The sequence below is a fragment of the Callorhinchus milii genome, unplaced genomic scaffold, assembly GCF_018977255.1.
Source record: "Callorhinchus milii isolate IMCB2004 unplaced genomic scaffold, IMCB_Cmil_1.0 Scaffold6, whole genome shotgun sequence".
Taxonomy (NCBI): Eukaryota; Metazoa; Chordata; class Chondrichthyes; order Chimaeriformes; family Callorhinchidae; genus Callorhinchus; species Callorhinchus milii.
In genome coordinates, this window is record NW_024704747.1 from 16,620,566 (window position 1) to 16,641,876 (window position 21,311).

At 43.1% G+C, this 21,311-nt stretch overlaps 1 protein-coding gene across 4 annotated transcripts in view; it reads left to right on the plus strand.

Annotated features, from left to right (window-relative positions):
* The window catches only part of trpm2 (transient receptor potential cation channel, subfamily M, member 2), a 37,567-nt gene extending 17,528 nt beyond the window's left edge, over positions 1 to 20,039 (plus strand). For 3 of the 4 annotated variants that reach the window (XM_042336479.1, XM_042336481.1, XM_042336480.1), the window contains 21 exons: positions 286 to 415; positions 1,105 to 1,250; positions 2,027 to 2,139; positions 2,560 to 2,682; positions 3,159 to 3,396; positions 4,480 to 4,598; positions 5,956 to 6,088; positions 6,387 to 6,558; positions 8,014 to 8,194; positions 8,871 to 9,052; positions 9,894 to 10,026; positions 11,359 to 11,449; positions 12,056 to 12,143; positions 13,569 to 13,720; positions 14,299 to 14,366; positions 15,266 to 15,367; positions 16,289 to 16,375; positions 16,495 to 16,597; positions 17,448 to 17,549; positions 18,108 to 18,227; positions 19,235 to 20,039. In XM_042336479.1, coding sequence (XP_042192413.1) covers positions 286 to 415; positions 1,105 to 1,250; positions 2,027 to 2,139; positions 2,560 to 2,682; positions 3,159 to 3,396; positions 4,480 to 4,598; positions 5,956 to 6,088; positions 6,387 to 6,558; positions 8,014 to 8,194; positions 8,871 to 9,052; positions 9,894 to 10,026; positions 11,359 to 11,449; positions 12,056 to 12,143; positions 13,569 to 13,720; positions 14,299 to 14,366; positions 15,266 to 15,367; positions 16,289 to 16,375; positions 16,495 to 16,597; positions 17,448 to 17,549; positions 18,108 to 18,227; positions 19,235 to 19,414 — 2,763 coding nt within the window. In that variant the 3' untranslated portion in view covers positions 19,415 to 20,039. Of the gene's footprint in view, positions 1 to 285; positions 416 to 1,104; positions 1,251 to 2,026; positions 2,140 to 2,559; positions 2,683 to 3,158; positions 3,397 to 4,479; positions 4,599 to 5,955; positions 6,089 to 6,386; positions 6,559 to 8,013; positions 8,195 to 8,870; positions 9,053 to 9,893; positions 10,027 to 11,358; positions 11,450 to 12,055; positions 12,144 to 13,568; positions 13,721 to 14,298; positions 14,367 to 15,265; positions 15,368 to 16,288; positions 16,376 to 16,494; positions 16,598 to 17,447; positions 17,550 to 18,107; positions 18,228 to 19,234 lie in introns of those variants that run through there. The other variant, XM_042336482.1, reaches the window with a different exon arrangement.
* Positions 20,040 to 21,311: the final 1,272 nt, after the last annotated feature.

Here is a 21,311-nt window from a genome sequence, read left to right on the forward strand (position 1 = left end):
CCAGGTCTCTCGCTTGCAAGGCGAGTGCTCTAACCACTGAGCTACAGGACTCCACGATGTAATGTTGGATTGCATATTAATAATAATCCTTACATTTGATATTATGCCTTATCAAGTCGTCGCGACGTCTCAAAGTGCTTCGCAGAATATACTGTAAAGTGTTTGACTATGCATTTGTGGGCGAAATTCTCTTGTTTGGCACCTGACCCCGCCACTGTGAAGTGCTCGAATGTATTATCTTATTTGAAGGGTGCAATATAAGTGCAAGTTGTTGTTGTATTCCAGAGCTCAGACAGCATTGCTTCTGCGCTCGTTGCCACCAAGATCCTGAAAAAACTGTCCTCTGAAGCAAACGACACCGACCTCTCTGAGGCAATGGAAGAGCTGGCTCAGGAATACGAGGATCGAGCCATTGGTATGTTGGGGTATTATTACTCACCGGGCAGGAAGGCTCAGGCAGTAACTCTTATCAGAACGTACGTCACACTGAGCTGTGGAAACAACTCTGTCACAACTGCTATTTTATAAAAAAATTACTTTAATTAATTAAAATTTATCTTATTTATTTTAATGGTTTGAATTGTGCTGAGTTTGTTGGTATCAGCTGGGGTTACATCTGGAGGCTAAATTGGCTTCAGTCTGCCCTGGGGTTAAGGGGGAGATAACCAGCCCGAGGTTCTTGCTCCATAGGAATAGTCTCCAACCAGTCGATCGCCACTAGGTGGTGTCTTGCACATGGTCAATAAAAATAAGAGGCAAGAGCAATATTTACCACAGTTTTAACATTAAAGTTTATATTTTCATATCCAGGTGCATGAAATGCTTTGGGCACCTGGCTTCGTTTTCAATTTGACTCAATAGGGACCCCTCCTTCCTCTTGTCTTTTTGATTGTGCGCCACAGCACCAACTAGTGGCAATCGACCAGTTGGAGACCTCTGCTTTATGGCGTCCTCTCGTGTATGATAATAATCCTATAATTTGATATAGCTTCTTATCACGGTGTTGAGATGTCACAAAGCGATTCATAGGAGATACACTGTATATTTTGTGGGTGAAATTACCTTGATTTGTCACACCTTGAATGTAACTGTTTGTTTATAAAGGCGTGTTCACAGAGTGCTACAGGAAGGACCCCAAGCGGGCACAGAAACTGCTGATTCGAGTCTCCAATGCCTGGGGAAACACCACCTGCTTGCGTCTGGCCATTGAAGGGGACGACCAGAACTTCATGGCACAAGGTGGCGTCCAGGTGTGATGACACTGTGGTTTGCTGCCCTCTTGTTTCTCCCGTGCTATGTCTGAGATGTACCATTAATGCTGGGTAAACTCTGCTTTCTGCCAGACACCTGTGGGTAGAAATTCCACCTGGTCTGGATTTACTCTTATTAACGTAGCGTTTATCCTCATTAATGTAACTCTTCATAGCTACAGTATTTGATTAATCGAAAGGATTTCCAATATCTATATGTGGTAAAGGAGGTTACTGCTTTTAGTGATCAGCTAAAGACAGACACATTAACTGGATAATGTGTTCTCAGTGAGAGGCCACTTGAAGCTTGTAGGTTTGGTGCCATCTTACATGCCAGTCTGCCTGCTGGTTGCTTTCAGGAGTTTCTGAACTTTGACTCTGTTTAATACAGTATTGAGAGAAATGATCGTTAATTAATAAAAATAATAATAATAATAATAATCCTTGCGTTTGATATAGCGCTTTTCATGTCGGGAGGATGTCCCAAAGCGCTTCACAGAACACACTGTAAAGTGAATTGACTGTATATTTTTTGTGGGCGAACGCAGCAGCCAATTGCGCACAGCAATGTCCCACAAACAGTCGTAGATTGAAAATGACCAATTTATTATTGTTTTTGGTTTTGGAGGGATTATTATTAGGCGTGTGGAGTAAGGAAACTTGCCCAAGGTTTCGCCCTGCCTGGAATTGAACTCAGGTCTCTCACTTGCAAAGCGAGTGCTCTAACCACTGAGCTACAGGACTCCACTAATAATCTCCTTTACTCTTTCTTGCAGAGCTTCCTGACCAAAATCTGGTGGGGTGATATTTCGGTGGACACCCAGACCTGGCAGGTATTGCTCTGCATGGTGCTGTGGCCAATTATCCACTCAAATTTCATCAGTTTCAGGTACTTTTGTTTCAATATTTCTGTCTTATTTATCTTTTGAGTAATTTTATATCTGTATTTTTTTCCCCTAAGCATTCCTATCACAAACACCTCCCGGGTTTAGAAGCCGTTAGGGTGTGTAGATGTGCAGAATTGTCTCCTTATGGAGAAACCCCGAGCCAATCCCTACCATAGACATACCATCATTATTGTTGTTACAAATCTTTTTCAGTGATCGGGTTATGTGTTTTGACAAGTATGTTTTATTAGCTTTCAAAACCACACTATCCCCGTACTTTTTTTTTCTGTGTACGGAACGCTGTAAAATGGTCAAACTTCACACATGCTGAAACCGTTTGGCTGAAGGAACAGCCTAATGGGATATGTTAGTTTGCTGCCCAGTTCTCTCATTCAATGCACAAGATGCACTTCTCATTGCAGACAGGATGAAGAAATCAGAATGAAAAAGGCTTCAAAGGTGGACAGCTCCTCAGATATCAGCCAGAGTCCGTCTCTCAGTGAGGATCTGCAGTCAACAAAGCAAAAACCAAAATCAATTTCACGGTAGGTATTTAACGGTTTTCTTTCCACCCCCATACAACATAGACAGAGAAACTGTAACCTTATCCTAAACTCGTCCCATACAGAAATCCTAGCCTAATCCATAGAGAACCTCCCAGCCTAAACCTAAACCTATCCCATAGCAAGTTAATGTCACCCTAGACTATAGAAAAGTAGTAGCCCAACTTCATCTCATGGAAAAAAATATACCCTGATCCTAACCTTAATACTACTTCACAGGGAAACATCAGTCCAGCCCTAACCTTTGATCCAAACCCATCTCGTAGAGAAACTGCAGCTTCTACAATGCATGTTCATGATTGTGGACCTGAATAGCACAATCCTGGGGTGAATGTTGTCATTTCATCTTTCTGAGTGATAAAGCACCAACACATAACAGAATTTCGGGCCTGATGTCACTGATCCATGCTGGCATGTTTTGTTGACTTGCTGACTCTGTTTTTATATTACTATTTCAGGACAATACTGATGCCAACTGTCAAGGAAGAGGACCTGAAGCCTTTATCTTGTTGCGAGAGGCTGAGAGCCTTCTATACTGCCCCAGTAGTCGTCTTTTATTGGAACGTGCTGGCTTATTTTGGTTTCCTTTGGCTTTTCTCATATGTTCTGCTGATTGATTTCCAAAGCCAACCTTCTGGGCGGGAATATTTTCTTTACTTGTGGCTTTTTACTCTGGTGTGTGAGGAAATTCGGCAGGTGAGGGCTAACCCACTGCAATGCATGTCGATTACAGATGTAGAAACGTTTTGGGTCTGTTGTTGGATTTTTTTTATTGGGTTTGTAGGTAAATCTCTTATTGGCTGTAAAGTTGGATCTTGGAGTAATAATATGATAATAATCCTTGCGTTTCATACTCTTCGGTTGAGACGTTAAACCGAGGTCCCATCTCTGCCTGTTCAAATGGATGTTAAAGATTCCATAGCGCTATTGTAAAAGAGAAGGCGGTTTCTCCCGGTGTCCTGACCAACAATCTCCCTAAAATAAAAATTGGCCACTCACTCCACCGCTGTTTGTTAGACATTGCTGTGCGTAACTGGCAGCTGCATTTCACCCACAATATACACAGTCAATCTACTTTACAGTATATCCTGTGAAGCTCTCAGAGACATCTCAACGATGTGAGAAGGTGCTGTATCAAACGCAAGGATTATTATTATTATATAGTGCCTTATCACTGTTGGATCTGTGGTTAAAAGGAGAGGTGGAAAGATTGGCAAGCTGTTCAAGAAACTTACTAATGTATTGTGAATCTGGGAAGTGGGTAGGGCAGTGCATTAGAGAATATACATTTACGTCTGCGACCTAGCTTTGAATGGTGAAGATGAAGAGGTCATTTTCTTTCTGTTAGTTTCACAAAATTAACCTGCATGAAGTTTATGGTGACTTGCAGTATTTAACTACCCTTATTTCACAATCAAATGGCTATTACACAGCAACCTCACTCAGAGAGTTAGTGTGTGAAATGGTAAAAGGGCACACTGGGCCATGCTGAGTTCAGGGCTGGGGGGAACTGGAAAGGACCACCGAACCAGACCTTAACTCTGATACCGGGTGGTGAAAAGGTGGAAATATTCTATTTCCCAAAGCTGAAATTCCTTACAAAATTATTTTGTAAGGAAAAATTATTTTGTAAGGAGCAAAAGTTTCATACAGAAGTTTATTTTTCACAAAAATGTTCTTCCAACTGTCACCGCGGAACCTCAAAATGGCATCTTTAATATGCCATTTTCCCCGATGGTGAAACTCTTCTCATGATAAGCTTTATGATTCCATGTGCAGCTATTCTCTAACCCAGATGATTTGGGATTTTGGAAAAAGGCCATTCTGTACTTCAGTGACATATGGAATAAACTGGATGTTGCGGCCATTCTGGTATTTTTGGTTGGACTAGCTTGCAGGTGAGCTAACCTTTCCACTTCTAACAAGCTTGTGCTTTAAACTGAGAAATTCCTTAAATATCAGATATGGAGAAGTCGGAATGGCAAATGGCAGAATTTTCCTTCCACCAACCCCCCCCCCCCCCCCCGCCCCGCAAGGTTCTCAATTCTGTTGTCCATGAAGCCAGGTCTTGCATTGCATTGTATTTATCCTCTGGCTTATGACTTTGACTGACTATCAGGTTTGCCAACAACAACAACAACAATAACAACAAGATTGCATTTATAGAGCGCCTTTCATGTAGGTTAACAACAACAAATTACATTTGTATAATGCCTTTCACGTCAGGAGGCGTTGGACAATCAGGGATCCGCACTCGAGCTGGTGGTTGGGATCAGGAGGAGTGGAGGACGGGGAGGGTGGGGGTAGGAGGGTGACTGAAGGCACAGTCGAAGAGGATGGTCTTGAGATGGGTCTTGAGACTGCTGTCCTGACAAAATGTCTGTCAGACATTGAGTCCTGATGAGAGCTTACTTTCTACAATTGAATGTCAAATGTTGTTGTTGAAGGAGGCAATGTCTTGGAGTCCTTGACAGTGGCGAGATTGGATTCTGAGGAGGGGGGAGATGACAGTTGTTATGATCAGAGAGGCAGGTTTTAAGGTAGGATTTGAAGGGAGACACAGGGAAGCCTGGTGACTGAAGATGCTCACTACCTGTGATCACTATCCACAGTCCATGAGCTGGAAAACAAGAGGACATCCCAGGTTCCTGGACATTGGCAATTAGCACGGTATTGGAGAGATGTGGGCTGCCACGAGCAGAACACCTGCTTCAGGGATTTGTACATTTAAACCCAATCTAGAGTTTAAGGAATTAAAACATCTTTTTTAAACAAATCATATTTTGTTTTTTTCTTTCCACAAATTGTCTCACCTCGTACCCTAACTCAGTCTAGGGTACATTTCAATGGGTGCCTTATGGTATCTCGTCCCAGTATCTACTAAGCGGTGGCAGTATGATAGACCCTCATCTGACCCTTGGCACATGTACTGTCCAGCAGTGATCATGAGGTGAAAGAAGCCTTTTGGCCATTTGATCTCATCCGTCCAGAACACCCACCCCACTGTCCTCCCATTATAATATTGAGCCTAGCCTTCAGTGACCTTATTTGTCCAAACCTCTCTAGTGATCTCCTTTATATTCTCTTTTCCTCTGAAGTCTACTTGCAATCTTTTCTCCAGGAAATGTATGCAAGTTAATTCCTAATGCCAAATCCTGCTCCCTGCTATGACTCAATTATTCAGCTGTGCAAGAATTGCTTTCGGTAACATCTATAACTGTTTAAATAACGGCTTCTGAACCATTCCACGTGTAGGTGGATTTCTGAAACTTTCTACTACGGCAGAATAATTCTGTGTCTGGACTTCATCATCTACTGCTTTCGAGTCATGCACATCTTTGCTGTGAACAAAACCCTTGGACCCAAAATCATTATGGTGAAACGAATGGTAGGGGTAGCAGTATGTGTGCATCCATGTGTGCATGTGTGGGTGTGAGATAGCAATAACTGTATGAGTGTGTCATACATGTTTGTGTGTGTGTGTGTGTATGTGTGACACGCATATGTGTGCCAATGAAGCCATTAAAAGAAGTTATAGAAAACAGGTAACTTCAAAATTAAAACTGAATTTAAGAATTTGCAAAATTCTGGACACGTAAATATTGTGTTGATAGAGCAAATCTGGACTCGGGTAGATTTTCTCCCCACTGAGTCTAAAGTTGCTCTTTTTTTTCCCCCCTGTACAGATGAAGGACATTTTCTTCTTTCTCTTCCTGCTGGCTTTGTCCATCGTAGCATTTGGTGTTGCGAAACAAGGCATCCTCATTCACAATGAGGATCGCCTGGACTGGATATTCCAGGGAGTTGTCTACCACCCGTACCGTATGATCTTTGGAGAGATTCCCATTGACGTTGGCTGTACGTTTTCAGTCACTGTGGGTTTGTGAAGTGACCTCGGTCTGCATTAAAACAAATCAGTAAATGTCGGTGCTTATCAGTATGGGGGATATGTGCACTGGGAAATTGAATGGTTTAGTCTTAGCCTGTAAGACTATTTTGTCTTAAAATTGAAGATCCTGCCAAATTGGGGAAAATTCTATAGAATCCCAGAATGTTATAGCACAGAAATATGCCATTTTGCTCATCATGCAACTGCTTGTGGTTTTCTCTGGATGAGCCAACTGATCTAATCCCCATGCCTTTAATATCCTTTTTAAACTACCTGCCTCAATCCCTTCATCTTGCCCCTTCTTTATCTATCTTTAAACTCCACCTGACGACCTCTGTCTTCCACTGGCCACCTCCCCCTTCTCCCTTGCTTGGTATGTGATGCTATCTCACATGAAAAGCCCTCATTAAAAGTAAGTTGTAGTTGTTGTTGAACATCTATCCAAATGGAGTTCTGTCGTTTGATTCCCGGCAGGGTTGGAATGTTGGGCAAGTTTCCTTACACCACACACCTCTGTTTATCTAACAGTAAGTAGGAACCTGGTCATTAGTCAATTGGCAGATCACTTTTCTGGTGGTAATAACTCCTTCAAATTTTTTAAAAAAATAGTAAATTGGTCACTTAATCCACGCATGTTTATGGGACACTGCTCTGCGCAATTGGCTGCCATCTTTCACCCACAAATATACAGACAATTCACTTTACAGTATATTCCATGATCATTTTGAGAGGTCTCGAAGATGCGATAAGGCACTGTATCAAATGCAATTATTATTATTATTATTATTCCTTTTTATAAGAATTTGCACACTGTGTGAAATGGAACATTTGCCCACCTGTTGCACTGTAAAGCTGCACAAAATAACCAGCCAGAAAGTTCAGCAAAAATTGTGATGGGGGGAATTTTTGGCTTTTATTTTTAACAAGCATTGGAACAATATGTTCAGATGCAGAACACCAAGGCAATAGTTCAGGAGGGCACAGGTTTAGAGTTGTGAAGGGCAATTTTAGGACAGATTCTAGGAAGTATATCTTTCCACTAAACTACTCTTAACTTGTAAAGGTATGAGGAAAGGGCAGGTAAATGATATTGGAACGATTGCTCTTGAAAGAGACAGCACAGACACGATGGGCCAAATGGGCTTCTTCTGTGTTGTAAATTTCAATGGTACACACAGAGAAGAGGTCACCAGGAAGCGTGGTTGATACCAGAATTTAGTTGAGAAAAATCTTGATGTCACAATGGGAAGACGGTTTTGTAAGGATTAGATCAAATGGGCCAAAGTGTCTTCTTTATCCAAATCCTCTCTTGTGACTGTAGGTAAAGAGATGTGTAAATGATTCTATGATGAGAGTGACTGCTCTGTGATAAAAACACTTCTTATAATGCAGTAATTCTCAACAACTTTTTTTCCTTCATAAAGTTTCGGGCTTTGACCTGAATCAGTGCACTTTGACCGGAAGTGACCCTTACAAGCCAAAGTGCCCCGAACATGACAGTAACAATAATCCCATCTTCCCTGAATGGATAACTGTGATCCTCCTGTGTATCTATCTGCTTTTCACCAACATTCTGCTGCTTAATCTGCTGATCGCAATGTTTAAGTAAGTGCCCAGGACCCTGATTTTGATGTGGTTGTTATTTGAAAGTCCCACGAGAGATGTTTGTTTCACGTTCTTCCCAAATGTCAGTACATCTAGACTGACGCTCCAATGCAGTGCTGGGGGTGCCATCCTTCTGATGAGATTTCAAACCGAGGTCCCATCTGCCTGTTCAAGTAGACGTTAAAGATCCCATGGTTACTTTTAGAAAAGAGAAGGAAGTTTCTCCTGATGTTCTGCCCAACAATCCCTCAAATAAAATTCATAACATTTGGGGGACATTGCTGTGCGCAAGCTAGCTGCTGCATTGCCTATGTAATGCACAGTCACTACACATCCTGTGAAGTGCTTTGAGCGGTCTTCCTGATGTGAAAGGCACAAGGTTTATTGTAATTTTTTATCAGGAGACAGTAGCTTTCAGTGTAATAAATGTTTCACCTGAGCAGATTGAAGCAATCATATAAGATTACATTCCACGCTTTTAAATAAAATAACTTGCACTCTTGCACTGTGCCTTTTGCAGAATGACACCATAGAAGCAGGTCACTGATTCACCTCGTTGCACATTATTATTATTATTAGAGTAAGTTAGCATTGCTTTGGAGCTTGAGGCAAGCCATGTCTGTAATTTTGTCTGTAATTGCACAGTTGATGCAATGCTACCCTTCTTTTCCCTCAGCTACACCTTTCAACTGGTGCAGGAAAACACCGATAAGATCTGGAAGTTCCAGCGATGCCACCTTATTGAGGAGTACCACAGTCGGCCCTCGGCACCGCCCCCCTTCATCATTCTCAGCCACATCATCTTGTTTGTTCAATGCATCATCATAAGGAGGCCCCCGCAGATTCGCAAGAAGCTCAGTATGTCCTCACTCTTACCGGATGCCTCACTATTTCCCAGACACTAATGGGATTTCCCTTATAGTCATGCATTGACATAATGTGTAACACTGAATGGAATTTTTATCCCGTGCTTTCATTCTTGAAACAATGTAATACCCCAACCATCGTCTCATGTAATCATGAGGTGTAGCGTTCCTGACACATGCAGACACCCATCACCGTGCTCAAGAGCATCCAAACCAAACTGAGAGTTCCAAGCCTGCCATTTACCAAATTCCAGAGAATATCTAGGCGTAGATTGGTAAATGGCAAGATGTGGGGAAGTAAATGCTGGAGTTTAACCATCTAAAAATACACAGCTCGCCATTGAGAGCACTATCTGGCAAGCTTCCAGCTGGCAACAACCTATCAGGGCTTTGGTTTGCAAGGTTAATAGGCGTAGGAGGATTCCTTGCCCCCAGTGACCAGTCTGCCCGTGCAGGTCTTGCTGATGAGTTAACCTGGCTGTTCTGTCATCAGCCATGTCCTGGGTTAAGGCACATTTATTGTGGAAAATTCTTTCATTCAGTCTTAACTTGCAAGTTGTTTTTCACATTCTTAAATCGAATTTTACATAGAACGCTGCAATACGGAAATAGCCTATCTAAGGCATGAATCTCCATCCTTCCTCAAACCCCTCTCCCTTGTCCCTCTATTCCCCTCCCCTTACATATGGATAATTTAAGAATTTCCAATTGCTCGGTTTTCCTGGCGCTCTTATAGCTCCGTTTTCAGTAAAAATCCCGACTGGATGCTCAGTTCTGAGACTCGAGGTGGACCTAATAAAGCCTTTTTTTCCCTTCTGCCTTCCTTCCCGTAGAGAAAAGGCTGGAAGAAGAAGAGGACTTTGCGCTTTTGTTGTGGGAGGGCATAATGAAGGAGAATTACCTGGCTAAGAGCATCCACAAGATGGGCCAGAGCACCGAGCAGCAGATCAGGAGCACCGCCGACAAGTGCGTAACTGTCGGTAAAGGCTTTGTGACTCGCTGACTATAGATTGTCCTGCAGCTCAGGACCACAGTACTATGTACCCTACCAACCCAGACACTCCCTTTGCTCAGCAAGCACTGGCCTGCTTCATAGCCCTCTCTGCCCACCCCACTATCGGCTCACACTCTCTGGAACTCCATCCCATCTCAAGACCTACCACGTTGACTGCATTCTTGGTCATCTTTCCCCTCCCCCCCCCCCCCCCACCCACCCTTGGCTCGCGCCCTCAGCTCAGGTGCCCAGCCTGCACTATTTATCACTTTGGGATGTGATCCTGACATGAAAGGTGCTATATAAATTTGCCTTGTACAATAGCATTTTACACTAAAATAGGAAGCTCTTTACATGACAATGGATCCACCCTGCCCTGATGGCTGGATATATTAGTCTTTTCATTATGTATTTATAGAGGTGAGCCTATCGTAGACCTCAGAGTTATAATTGGATGGATATTTTGACTTGTTCCGGTAAATAGGTTAGTGTATAGTGTGCTGGGGGAGTGTTGCATTATCAGAGATGTTCTTCGGATGAGGCATTTNAAAAAAAATCCTTGCATTTGATATAGCGCTTTTCACGCCTTCTAGATGTCTCAAAGCGCTTCACAGAATGTACTGTAAAGTGAATTGACTCTATATTTATGGGTGAAATGCAGCAGCCAATCGCGCACAGCAATATCCACAGACAGTCGTGGATTGAAGTGACCAATTTATTATTGTTTTTTTTCTTGAGGGATTATTATCAGGCGTTGGAGTAAGGAAACTTGCTCAAGGTTTCTCGTCCTGCTGGGAATAGAACCCAGGTCTCTCACTTGCGAGGCGAGTGCTCTAACCACTGAGCTACAGGACTCCACGTTAAACCAAGGTTCTGTCTGCACTTGTTCAGGTGAACCTTAAAGATCTTATGTCACCATTTGAAAAGGGAAGGAGTTTCTCCCAGTGTTCTGGCCAACAATGTTCCAGATAAGAATCAGTCATTTCCCACTTCTGTGTGAAGTTGGCGTGTGCAAATTGGCAGCCATGTTCGCCTACAAAATACACATCCATTACACATTATAGTAAAAGTCTGTGAAGTGCTTTGAGACGTCTTCCTGACATGAAAGGTGCCCCATGCCCTATTCTCTATCAAATGCAAGTATTATTGATGGATGGATGGATGGATGGATTGGTGGGTGGGTGGGTGGGTGGGTGGGTGGGATGGATGGAGGGATGGTCTGGATGGGATGGATGGTCTGGATGGATGGATGGTCTGGATGTACACTATATGTTTCATAGAGTGCTGCTCCATATGTTTTGTAGGATAGATACTGTGACTGAGATTCTGGACATGACCAAGGAAGGGAGCAAGGCCGGTCCAGTAGATCAGCGGATGTCTCACCTTGAAGAACAGGTTCCAATGATTTTTTTCAGTGTTTTTTTGTCATCGCTTTCCCTTTTTTTTGCCTCCTCCCTGAGTAGCCGGCCCTCTGCACACACTGAGGGAAGCAGGAAGCTCATGCTCTGTCCTTCTGTAAACCTAACTGTTCCACTGCCCATTATTTTCTCTTCTTCCCCTTGGAGATGATGCCTACGATGTGTGTGTGACCTTCTGTAAGAACACAGAGCCCCAGCACTGCACTGGAGCCGTCACAACAATACTGATTCAGAAAGGGCATAGTTATGGTTAATGCAGAGGTGTAAAGCCCACATTGGTCCAGGAGGGTTCTCTGTTGAGGTTGGAATTGAGACATGTTGGTGAGAGGTTTCCCCTTTGGTCATTGTGCCATTAAGCAAGAAATCCACCTGAGTAACTAACACAGAGTATCTGCTCCCACACAAGGCCAATATAAAAGTTATTACTGATGAGGTCTATGGGGTTAGTTCTACTTTTGTAAATGGTTAGAACTATGCTGTACAAGCATTTGCGCTCTCAGTGCCCTCACCGAGCCAGTGTCTACCATAAATCATCAGCATATGCCGTTTGCTGAATTGTTGTAAGAAGTTGTTGATCTTTCAGATGATCCAGACAACAAGGGCCTTGAATTGGATCATGAACGCTCTGATCGAGAAGAAATTTGGCTCCAAGGACAGTGCTCCTATGCTCAGTAAGTCAACAGTACTTGGATAAAACGCTGCAAGTCAAAAAGGGGAGAAAACGGAAGATACGCTAGTTGCTACAAAAACTCTCTTTTCCACAAAATCTTTATATCCCTTGGATAGGATAGATAACCTATGAAAGCTGGCTGCTCCCTCCACTCTGCAGGCACTGGACTGCTTCACATCTCCCGCCCTGCCTGCTTCACTATCGGAGGTCGGGCCATCAGCCTGTCTGCCCCCACCCTCTGGAACTCCATCCCGGAGCCCCGCTGCCTCGGCCCCTCCATTGTCTCTTTGAAGGGAACCATCTCAAGACCTTCCTGTTTGACCGTGCCTTCGGTCATCTTTCCACCTCCTCCTTGCCCTCCACCCCTCTCTGATTCCCAACCTGCAGCTCGGGTCCAAACTTCTCATTGTCCAACCTTGGGACATCCTTCCGACATGAAAGGTGCTACATAAATCCAATTTGTTGTTGTTTATTTCAGTAGTCACTGTACATTACATCTTATAGGTTGACTTAATATGCGTGTCGTAAAGCCAGAGAGAGCTCAGTTTGAGAACCATTCAGCCACTAAATACTGATGGAGAAGCAGCCTATCTAGATGTCCCAGGCTATTGTCTGAGTGTGATAACAGTCCATGTTTATTCCAATTTGAAAAATGCCATTAATAAATTGGTCATTTACTTCATGGCTGTTTGTGGGACATTACTGTGCACAAATTGGCTGCCGCATTCTCCCACAAAACACACAGATTCATTGTACTTTGTAGTATAACCTGTGAAGCACTTTGGGATATACTCCTGAAGTGAAAGGCTCTTTAACAAAAGCAATATTATTAGGATTACTAAATGAAGGATATTGCAATGTATTGGGAAGATGTCTGTATTGCATCTCTGCAAACTGTTTTTTGGAACCATAGAAATTTATAGCACAGAAGAAGGCCATTCGACCCATCTTGTCTGTGATAGCTCTTTGAAAGAGCAATCCATTCATTCCCATTTACACGCCTTTTCTATCCATACCCTACCAATTTAATTATTTGTAATTATCCCTCATGAAAGTTAATTGGATCCTTCCTTGACCACCACTCCTAGCAAGACATTCCACATCCTGACAATCCCCTGCATGGAATAATTTGACATTTTCTCCTATGCGTAAGGCACAATATAATAATTCTAATGGAATATTATACCAGGGCTCAGGATGTTAACATGCAGTATAGAAGAAATGTTTTACAAAAATGCTTTGCTACAAATCGCTATTGAAACTAAGATCATAACAATGTTAGAAATGGATTTGGAAGAATATTTGAAGAGGAACGATATAAAGGGGTACAGGGAAAGAGTAGATGTCTCCAATGGATGAGTAGACTCAATGGGTGGAATGCCCACTTTCTGTGCTGCAAATCTCTCTGATTCCCTTTCTTCTACAGATATTCCCGAAAGTAAGAGCAAAGAGCAGGAAGATTCTGATGATGAAGATAAAGACTCCAAGACTCTGCACCATGTTGATGCTCGAAGCTTCTTCTACCCCGACTCCAACATTGAGCGCTTCCCTGTGCCAGATGAGAAGGTCCCCTGGGAGGTACAGAAACCATGTTTTCAGTAGTTTGGTTTGGAGACTGTTAAGCGTGGTGATGGGTTTCCACCAGTGTTACTCACCCAAATGACCAAAAAAAGGTACAAAGTGGTGTGTTCATACATGTGTTCACTGAGGCCGTTGAGCCCATCAAACATTTTCCACCAGTTGTTTAGATTACTACCTGTGGTTTAATCCACACCTGACTCACCAGTTACAATAATTCTATCTGTTACAATAGGTGCTGGTTTGGCTCAGTTGGTATCACTCTTGCCTCTGAGTCAGAAGGTTGTGGGTTCTAGCACCACGTCAGGTCTTTGAGTTCACCACAGTCCAGGCTGACACTCCAGTGCAGTGCTGGGGGTGCGCTATGTTATTCAAAGTGATTTGAATGAGATATTAATCCAAGGACCTGTCTCCCTGTTCAAGCAAACGTCAAAGATCCCATGGCACTGTTGGAAGAGAGAAGAGAGTTTCTCTCGGTGCCTGCAAAGTGCTTTGAGATGGCATTCCAACATTAAATGTGCTATAATAAATGCCAGGATTTTTATTAGTAGAATAATCTTCTAACGTGTTCTTTACAGGTTGAATTTAGTGAGTACAACCCTCCTAATTACACATGTGAAAATGTGGATGGTGACCGCCCTAGTGGGTGAGCTACTATTTTACATTATGATTTGGGAGAAATACTTTTTTACATAAAAATACCAGAATGTATTGTCTCTGAGAAAGTCCGGATTGTAGTGTTTTATAAACAAGTGTGATCTGGCATCTCGCATCAACTGGATGCTTGGATAAATAATCTTGCCCAAAGTTTGTTGATGTTAACTAATTCATAACATGCAGGCTCGACTACACAAACTCCCTGCTTGTCGACCTCCCAAGCTCCTCCCTCCATAGGCTTCAGATCATCCAGAACTCTGCAGCCCGTGTCCTCTCCTGCACCAGGCTCTGCGACCTAATCACCCCCATCCTCGCCCGACTCCACTGGCTTCCCATCACACAGTTCAAGATCCTGGTCCTCATCTTCAAAGCCCTCCATGGCCTTGCTCTCCCCACCCTTGCAACCTTTTTACCTCTTACCAACCATCCGCTCTCTCCGCTCAGTGGGGTCTGGCCTGCTTCACGATCCCACCTCGCCCACCCGACAAATGGCGGGCGGTCCTTCTGCCACTGTGTCCCCACCCTCTGGACCTCCATCCCACAGTCCCTCCGCAGTCAAAGGCGGGATTTAAATATGGATAAAAAGTTGCGAGGAGGGATTGAGTCAGGGAATTCCGGAAGGTAGTGACCAAAGACAGGGTACTGATGGTGGAGCGAAGGGGTCAGGGGCATGCAATAGATCTGCGTTAGCTGAGCGAAAGGACCGAGCAGAGGATTGGGGTATGAATGGGTGAAATGTGTGGATATTAAATTGTGTTAGCACAGGTATTCATGAAGGTCACCTCAGTGTAACTGGGGAGTTCTTACTGATTCCTTTTTTATTTGCTTATATGTCCTATTTTAACTGCTTATGTGTTTAGTAAATACAAGTGTTTCTGTTTTTTCCAGCTCCTCTGAGCCTAAGTCTGCTCCAAATTACAACTCCATGGACAAAGGGATTGATCGGAGTAGCTTCTGTGGGGAGTACGTGATTGAAGGGGGATTCCCACAGTGAGTATAAGATAACATTTCACTTTGGGGACACAAGCCAGGTTACTTTCAGATCTTACCCCTTAAACAATAGCAATTTACCTCATCGAATGAGCCCGCTGCCCATCTGCTGAGTTTCTGGTTTGCAAACATTCCAAGTTAGCCCCTTTTAAATAAATAATAATAATAGTCACATTTGTTATAGTGCAGTGACTGTGTGTTTTGTGGGCAATTGCAGCAGCAATATCTCACAAACAGAGTTGTAGTGAGTGAGCGACTAATTTTATTTGGGGGGATTGTTGGCCAGGACACTGGGAGAATTCCCTCCTCTTTTTGAATAGTGCCATGGGATCTTTAACATCCACCTAATGGGCAGACAGGGCCTAATTTAATGTTTCATATGACGAACGGTACCTCCAACAATGCAAAACTCCCCAGCACTGCATTGGAGTGTCAGCTTAGACTATATGAATTCCACATCTCAAGGTGAACCCACAACCTTCTGACTCAAAGTGCAACCAAAGTGTGGAGTCCTGTAGCTCAGTGGTTAGAGCACTCGCTTTGCAAGCGAGAAACCTGAGTTCAATTCCAGGCAGGGCGAAACCTTGAGCAAGTTTCCTTACTCCACACTCCTAATAATAATCCCTCCAAAAACAAAAAACAATAATAAATTGGTCATTTTCAAACTACGACTGTTTGTGGGACATCTGCGCAATTGGCTGCCGCGTTCGCCCACAAATATACAGTCAATTCACTTTACAGTATATTCTGTGAAGAACTTTGGGATGTCTAGAAGACGTGAAAAGAGCTATACCAAATGCAAGGATTATTATTATTATAACCAACTGAGCCAGGCTGACACACAAGCCAGGGTTTTGACCCTTTGTCTAGTCGCTGGTTGTCTGCAATACCAGACTGTAATTCTACCACTGCATGTTTCAGGAATCCGTTGGGAAGGACTGGGCTGAGAGGTCGGGGGAAGCTTCGCTTGTTTGGACCAAACCACATGATGGATCCCATAATAACACGGTAAAAGCCTCAATCATTTGCTTTGTGCAAAATGCCCTGGGCTGTGGGGACCTCTTGCTACTGAATGCTGTGGCCTGTGTGATTAACCCTGTGTCACATTTCTTTACTCTGTGCTGCAGCTGGAAAAGAAGATCGGAAGCATCAGTCAAAGTGAAAGGCTCCAAAAATCGTCTGGAATTCCTCATTGTTCAATATCCCTGTGAAGAGTGGGGCTTGCCTGGGGTATGCACTATAATAATAATAATACTTGCATTTGATATAGCACCTTATCATGTCGTTGAGACATCTCAAAAGCACTTCCCAGGATATACTGTAAAGTGAATTGTCTGCATATTTTGTGGGTGAAATGCCTTAGCCAATTGCGCACAACAGTGTCCCACAAATAATCTTGGATTGAGTGACCAATTTATTTTTTAAAGTGATTATTATCCGCCAATCGTCTAACATCCGATTAAAATTAAAGATTAGGGATGAATGTGAAAATCCAACGTGACATGGCTGATACTGATATGTCTTCAGTGTCCTGTGGTTAGCAGCATTTGGCGAGGCAGAGGGATTAAGCAGGGAATTCCAGAGGTTCAGGGCATAGTGGCTGAAAGCACAGCTGCTGACTTTGGAGCAGAGGGAACAAGGGACATGTAGAAGGCCCAAGCCGGTCAAACGAAGAGGATGGGTAGTGAGCAGGTTTGGAGAGATGTGGAGGTGTAGAGCATGAAAGCATCAGCGCCTTGGGGTGTCCTCCCGATGTGAAAGACATTATATAAATGCAATTTGTTATTGTTGTTAAAATGAATTTGTAGGTATATTAGCTTCTCAGGTACACTGTAATGTGTAGAGACTGTGTATCTTGTACGCGATCATCTGCAATGCTACCTGTTGTAAATACTGGGGACAGTAATTTCTGCAATGTTATTTCACATGTTGCGGTGAGAGGAGGTAAAAGGGTGGGATTAGGCAGCAGAAAACCCATCCTGCATGAGTGGCTGGTGTTTTCTGATAGCGTCAGTGATTGTATTGAAATTAGTGGATGGGTCGTATTTATACCTTTGATATTTTTATGTTCTTCCCACAGGGGTTCCTGGAGCCTGGAGAGGCCACCCCAAAGAGGCTAAGACTCATTTTAAGCCTCAAAATGTTGGGGAAGATTCAGACCCTAATGAAGGAAAGCATTGAGGTATGATGTGATGTAAAGGAATGATCAGGGAAGAAGAACTCCCAAACCCCAAATTCCACAATTGTGCCTTCAAAGTTTAAGATCGTGCCAAATTGTAGAAGATTCTCAAATTTGGTCTCAGTTTCTTAATTTCTTGAGCCACTAAAGTCCTGAAACTCTGGAACTCCCTGCCTGAGTCCCTCCGCCTTGCCCCCTCTCTGCCCGTCTTCAAATCGCACCCGAAGACTTTTCTCTATGTCCGTGCCTACAGTCACCTCCCCTTTCTCCCTGGCTTGGCATCTAGCTCCACCGTTTTTAAGTGCTCTGAGTACGCCACATGAAAGGAGTTGTATAAATGCAAGGTGTTATTGTTAAGAAAGAGCCAGCCTCCAAAATAAGGCTGAATTGAAGAGTTTTCAGCAATGTTAAAAAAAAGAAGACAAAATGGTCTTCACAGGTTACGACTGGGGTAAGCATGGGGTTCAGGAGAGCCAAGAACCAATTGCCGTGCGTTTCATGGTTTGTGGTTTTACTGTATAATAATTGTATAGTTACTAGGTAAATGTGTCCTACTTTCAGGTTAAAAGGGGATATGTGGATGATCCCAGTAACACTGACAATGCCTGGAAAGAAAACCTGGCTGTTAACCTCCATCTTTGCGGTGATAATGCTTCTTTCCTCAGTTATCTCGCCAAAGATGTAAGTATGTTTTTATATATTGCTATCAATATGTATTTATTTTAAAATAAGTACTGGATACTCAAAATAATTTTCCCCCAAACCCACTATTTAATCTATTCCACTGTCTTTCAAAGTGTTTGTTCTGATTCCTAATTTGAATTTGTTGTCAGCCTGGTTGATAACACTCTCTCACCTTGGTTTGTGGGTTCAAACCCTCTATTCCCTTCTCCCTCAGGTATGCAACAAATTTCCCCTTAAATACCTTGATCCTTTTTGCTTGAACCACACCTTCCGTCAGTGAGTTCCACATTCTGACTTCCCTGTGTGAAGAGGTTCCTCCTAAACTCCATGTTAGATCTGCTACTGGCTATAGAATCACAGAATCATAGAATTATACAGCACAGAAGGAGACCATTCGGCCCATGATGCCCGTGCTGGCTCTTTGAAAGAGCTGTCCAAATGAATCCCACTCCCCCCGCACTCTCCCCATAGCTTTGCAAGTTTGTCCTCCCCAAATATCTATTCACTTTTGTCTTGAAAGTTGTTATCAAATCTGCTTCCACCTTTCAGGCAATGCATTCTAGATTCAAAATTGGTGTGCGAAAAAAAATCTCCTCACCTACCCTCTGGTTCTTTTGACAACTATCTTAAATCTGTGTACTCTGGTGACCGATCCACCTGTCGGTGGAAACAGTTTCTCCCTGTTCACTCTATCAAATCCCCTCATAATTTTGAACGCCACTATTAAATCTCCCCATAACCTTCTCTGCTTCAAGAAGAATAATCTTAGCTTCTAGAGTCTCTTCAACTATCTTATACAATATTTATTCGTTCCAGTTTTAAATCACCAACATCCATCTGATGGAACTCTTAAACACCTCTTTATCGGTCCCCTCTCAATCATCTAAATTTTAGAGAGAAAAGCTGAAAACTGCTCAATCTTTCTTGATGACTGTGCCTAGAGGAGGAAAGGGCAGGAAGAGGAGAGCTGGTTGTAACTGTGTGTCCGTTTCTCCTCCTTATAGAGAATCTCCACGAGGAGTGAATCTGGAGAGAGCTCGTCGAGGATGCTTTCTTATTTTGTGCAGGGTAAGGCTCAGCATGTGTTGGTCAAGTGGCAAGTGGTAGACCGGAGTGTCCCGGTGTGTGTGGTGTACAAGGAGCTGCTGCAGAAAGTGGCTGAAATTCAAGGAGCTCTTTTCTGACGCGGTGCTGGGCCAAGCAGGGGTTAATGGCAGACGAGATCATCATCGCAACGCAAGTGAAATATCCGCCCGCTTACAGCGTAATACTGCACAGAGCTACACACAGCCAGTCGTGTCCAACACCCTCGAGAGCACACAAACAGCGGGACAAGATCTGGGCAATAGGCTGATTTGGATTGAGGATGTGGACTTGTTTTGCTCTTGGATGCAGCAATTTAAGCCTTTAATGCAGACGCACTAAAGATTCTTCCCAGAGCGGGTGTGAATATCATGCCCTCGTGCTCCTACAATGCACAATATATATCTGTCATGTAGTTCAATGTTAAGAATTTGCAAACCTGCTTAGATTCAAATGACTCCTTTTTTAATAGACTTTTTAAAAAAATTGCCCTTATTTTATTGAGATAAAGGTAATATTGAGATAATAGTTGATATTGTGGGACTTCTACCTGATGGTAAAGTGAAAAGGACATCAGTCTTGTGACGTTAGTGCATCTTGTTAAGTAATCTATGGAGCAGAAGAAGCCAATGAACAACTGTGCATGGACTAGCCTTGAGCTATACTTACGTAATAAAAGGGGACATGCTTAGCAGTGTTACCTCACTCTGTTGTGCTTTCTCAAGAGTTGGCTATCCTTTGGGAGTCTCACCCTGTTGTGTCATTGTGTGTCAGTCTGGCTCAGCTGATAGAATCTCACCTCTGAGTCAGAACGTTGTGGGTTCAACATCAACAACAACTTGCATTTATATACTGGTCATGTGAGGTAACGTCTCGGAGCGCTTAACACATAGCATAGCTTGGCTCCAAGCCAAGTGAGACTTTCACACAGTCTAGGTTGAAACTCCATTGTACCCCATGCTGCATTGTTGGAGGTTCTGTCCTTCGGATGAGACAAAGTCCCCTTTCGGGTGCTTGTTGCACTAATCAAAAAGAGAAGGGAATTTCTCCCAGTGTCCTTCCCCTCAGATAAAGCTGATCCTTCACTTCACAGCTGTGTGTGGGACATTGCTGTGGGTAAATTGGCTGCTGAGTTTGCCTACAAATTACAATCACTACACGTTACACTATACCATGTGAAGCGCTTTGAGACATTCTCCTGATGTGAAAGGCGCTATATCAAATGTAAGGATTATTATTATTGGGACGTTTTCACTTGGGAAAAGCAATGAATTATGATTGGGCTGTTGTGAATCCTTTGCTTGAAGCTCGAAAACAATAGTAAACGTTTTTCTGCATGCAATGTTATCATATTGCTGCAATAATCTATATTATTTCCACTATTCAGCAAGTCAATAATCTGAGGGCACATTCCATTGCAGCTACAAGAAACTTCCACGTGTAGGTGGCATACGCATGTGGAAATCTCAGTCTAGCTTAAACACGCTCAAGCAAGGTAATGTGTCAGACACAAACCAAACAACTTTTTCAGAGCAAGGGATGTAATTCCACTTCATACAAGCATTGTAATGCACTTTCAGCTGTTAAATAGTTGGACTAAACTGCACAGTGTAATTTGAAATTCTTCCTCAAAGGCAACAATATTGTCTGGAGCTCTGACTGATCATCTATCTGGGCAAAAACAGAAGTCACTGGGAACACTCAGCGGGTCAGGCAGCATTAATGGAGAAAGGAAAGTGAGTCAACGATTTGGGTCCATGGCCCTTCGACATATCTAGGCAAGTCTGAAGTGTCTGAGCTGCCAATTATGCCAATTAATTGGAGCTTGTTTACAGAATGAATTAATGTAGGGTCAGTGTATTGGAGGCAATTAACAGACCTTTATAATAGGCAAGAATCCAACACTGCAGTGAATCTCTCCATCCTTCCCAGCAATGGCAGCTCACTGTATGACCAGCAGAGAGCATCAAACCCCAATAAATACCACATTCCCTACAT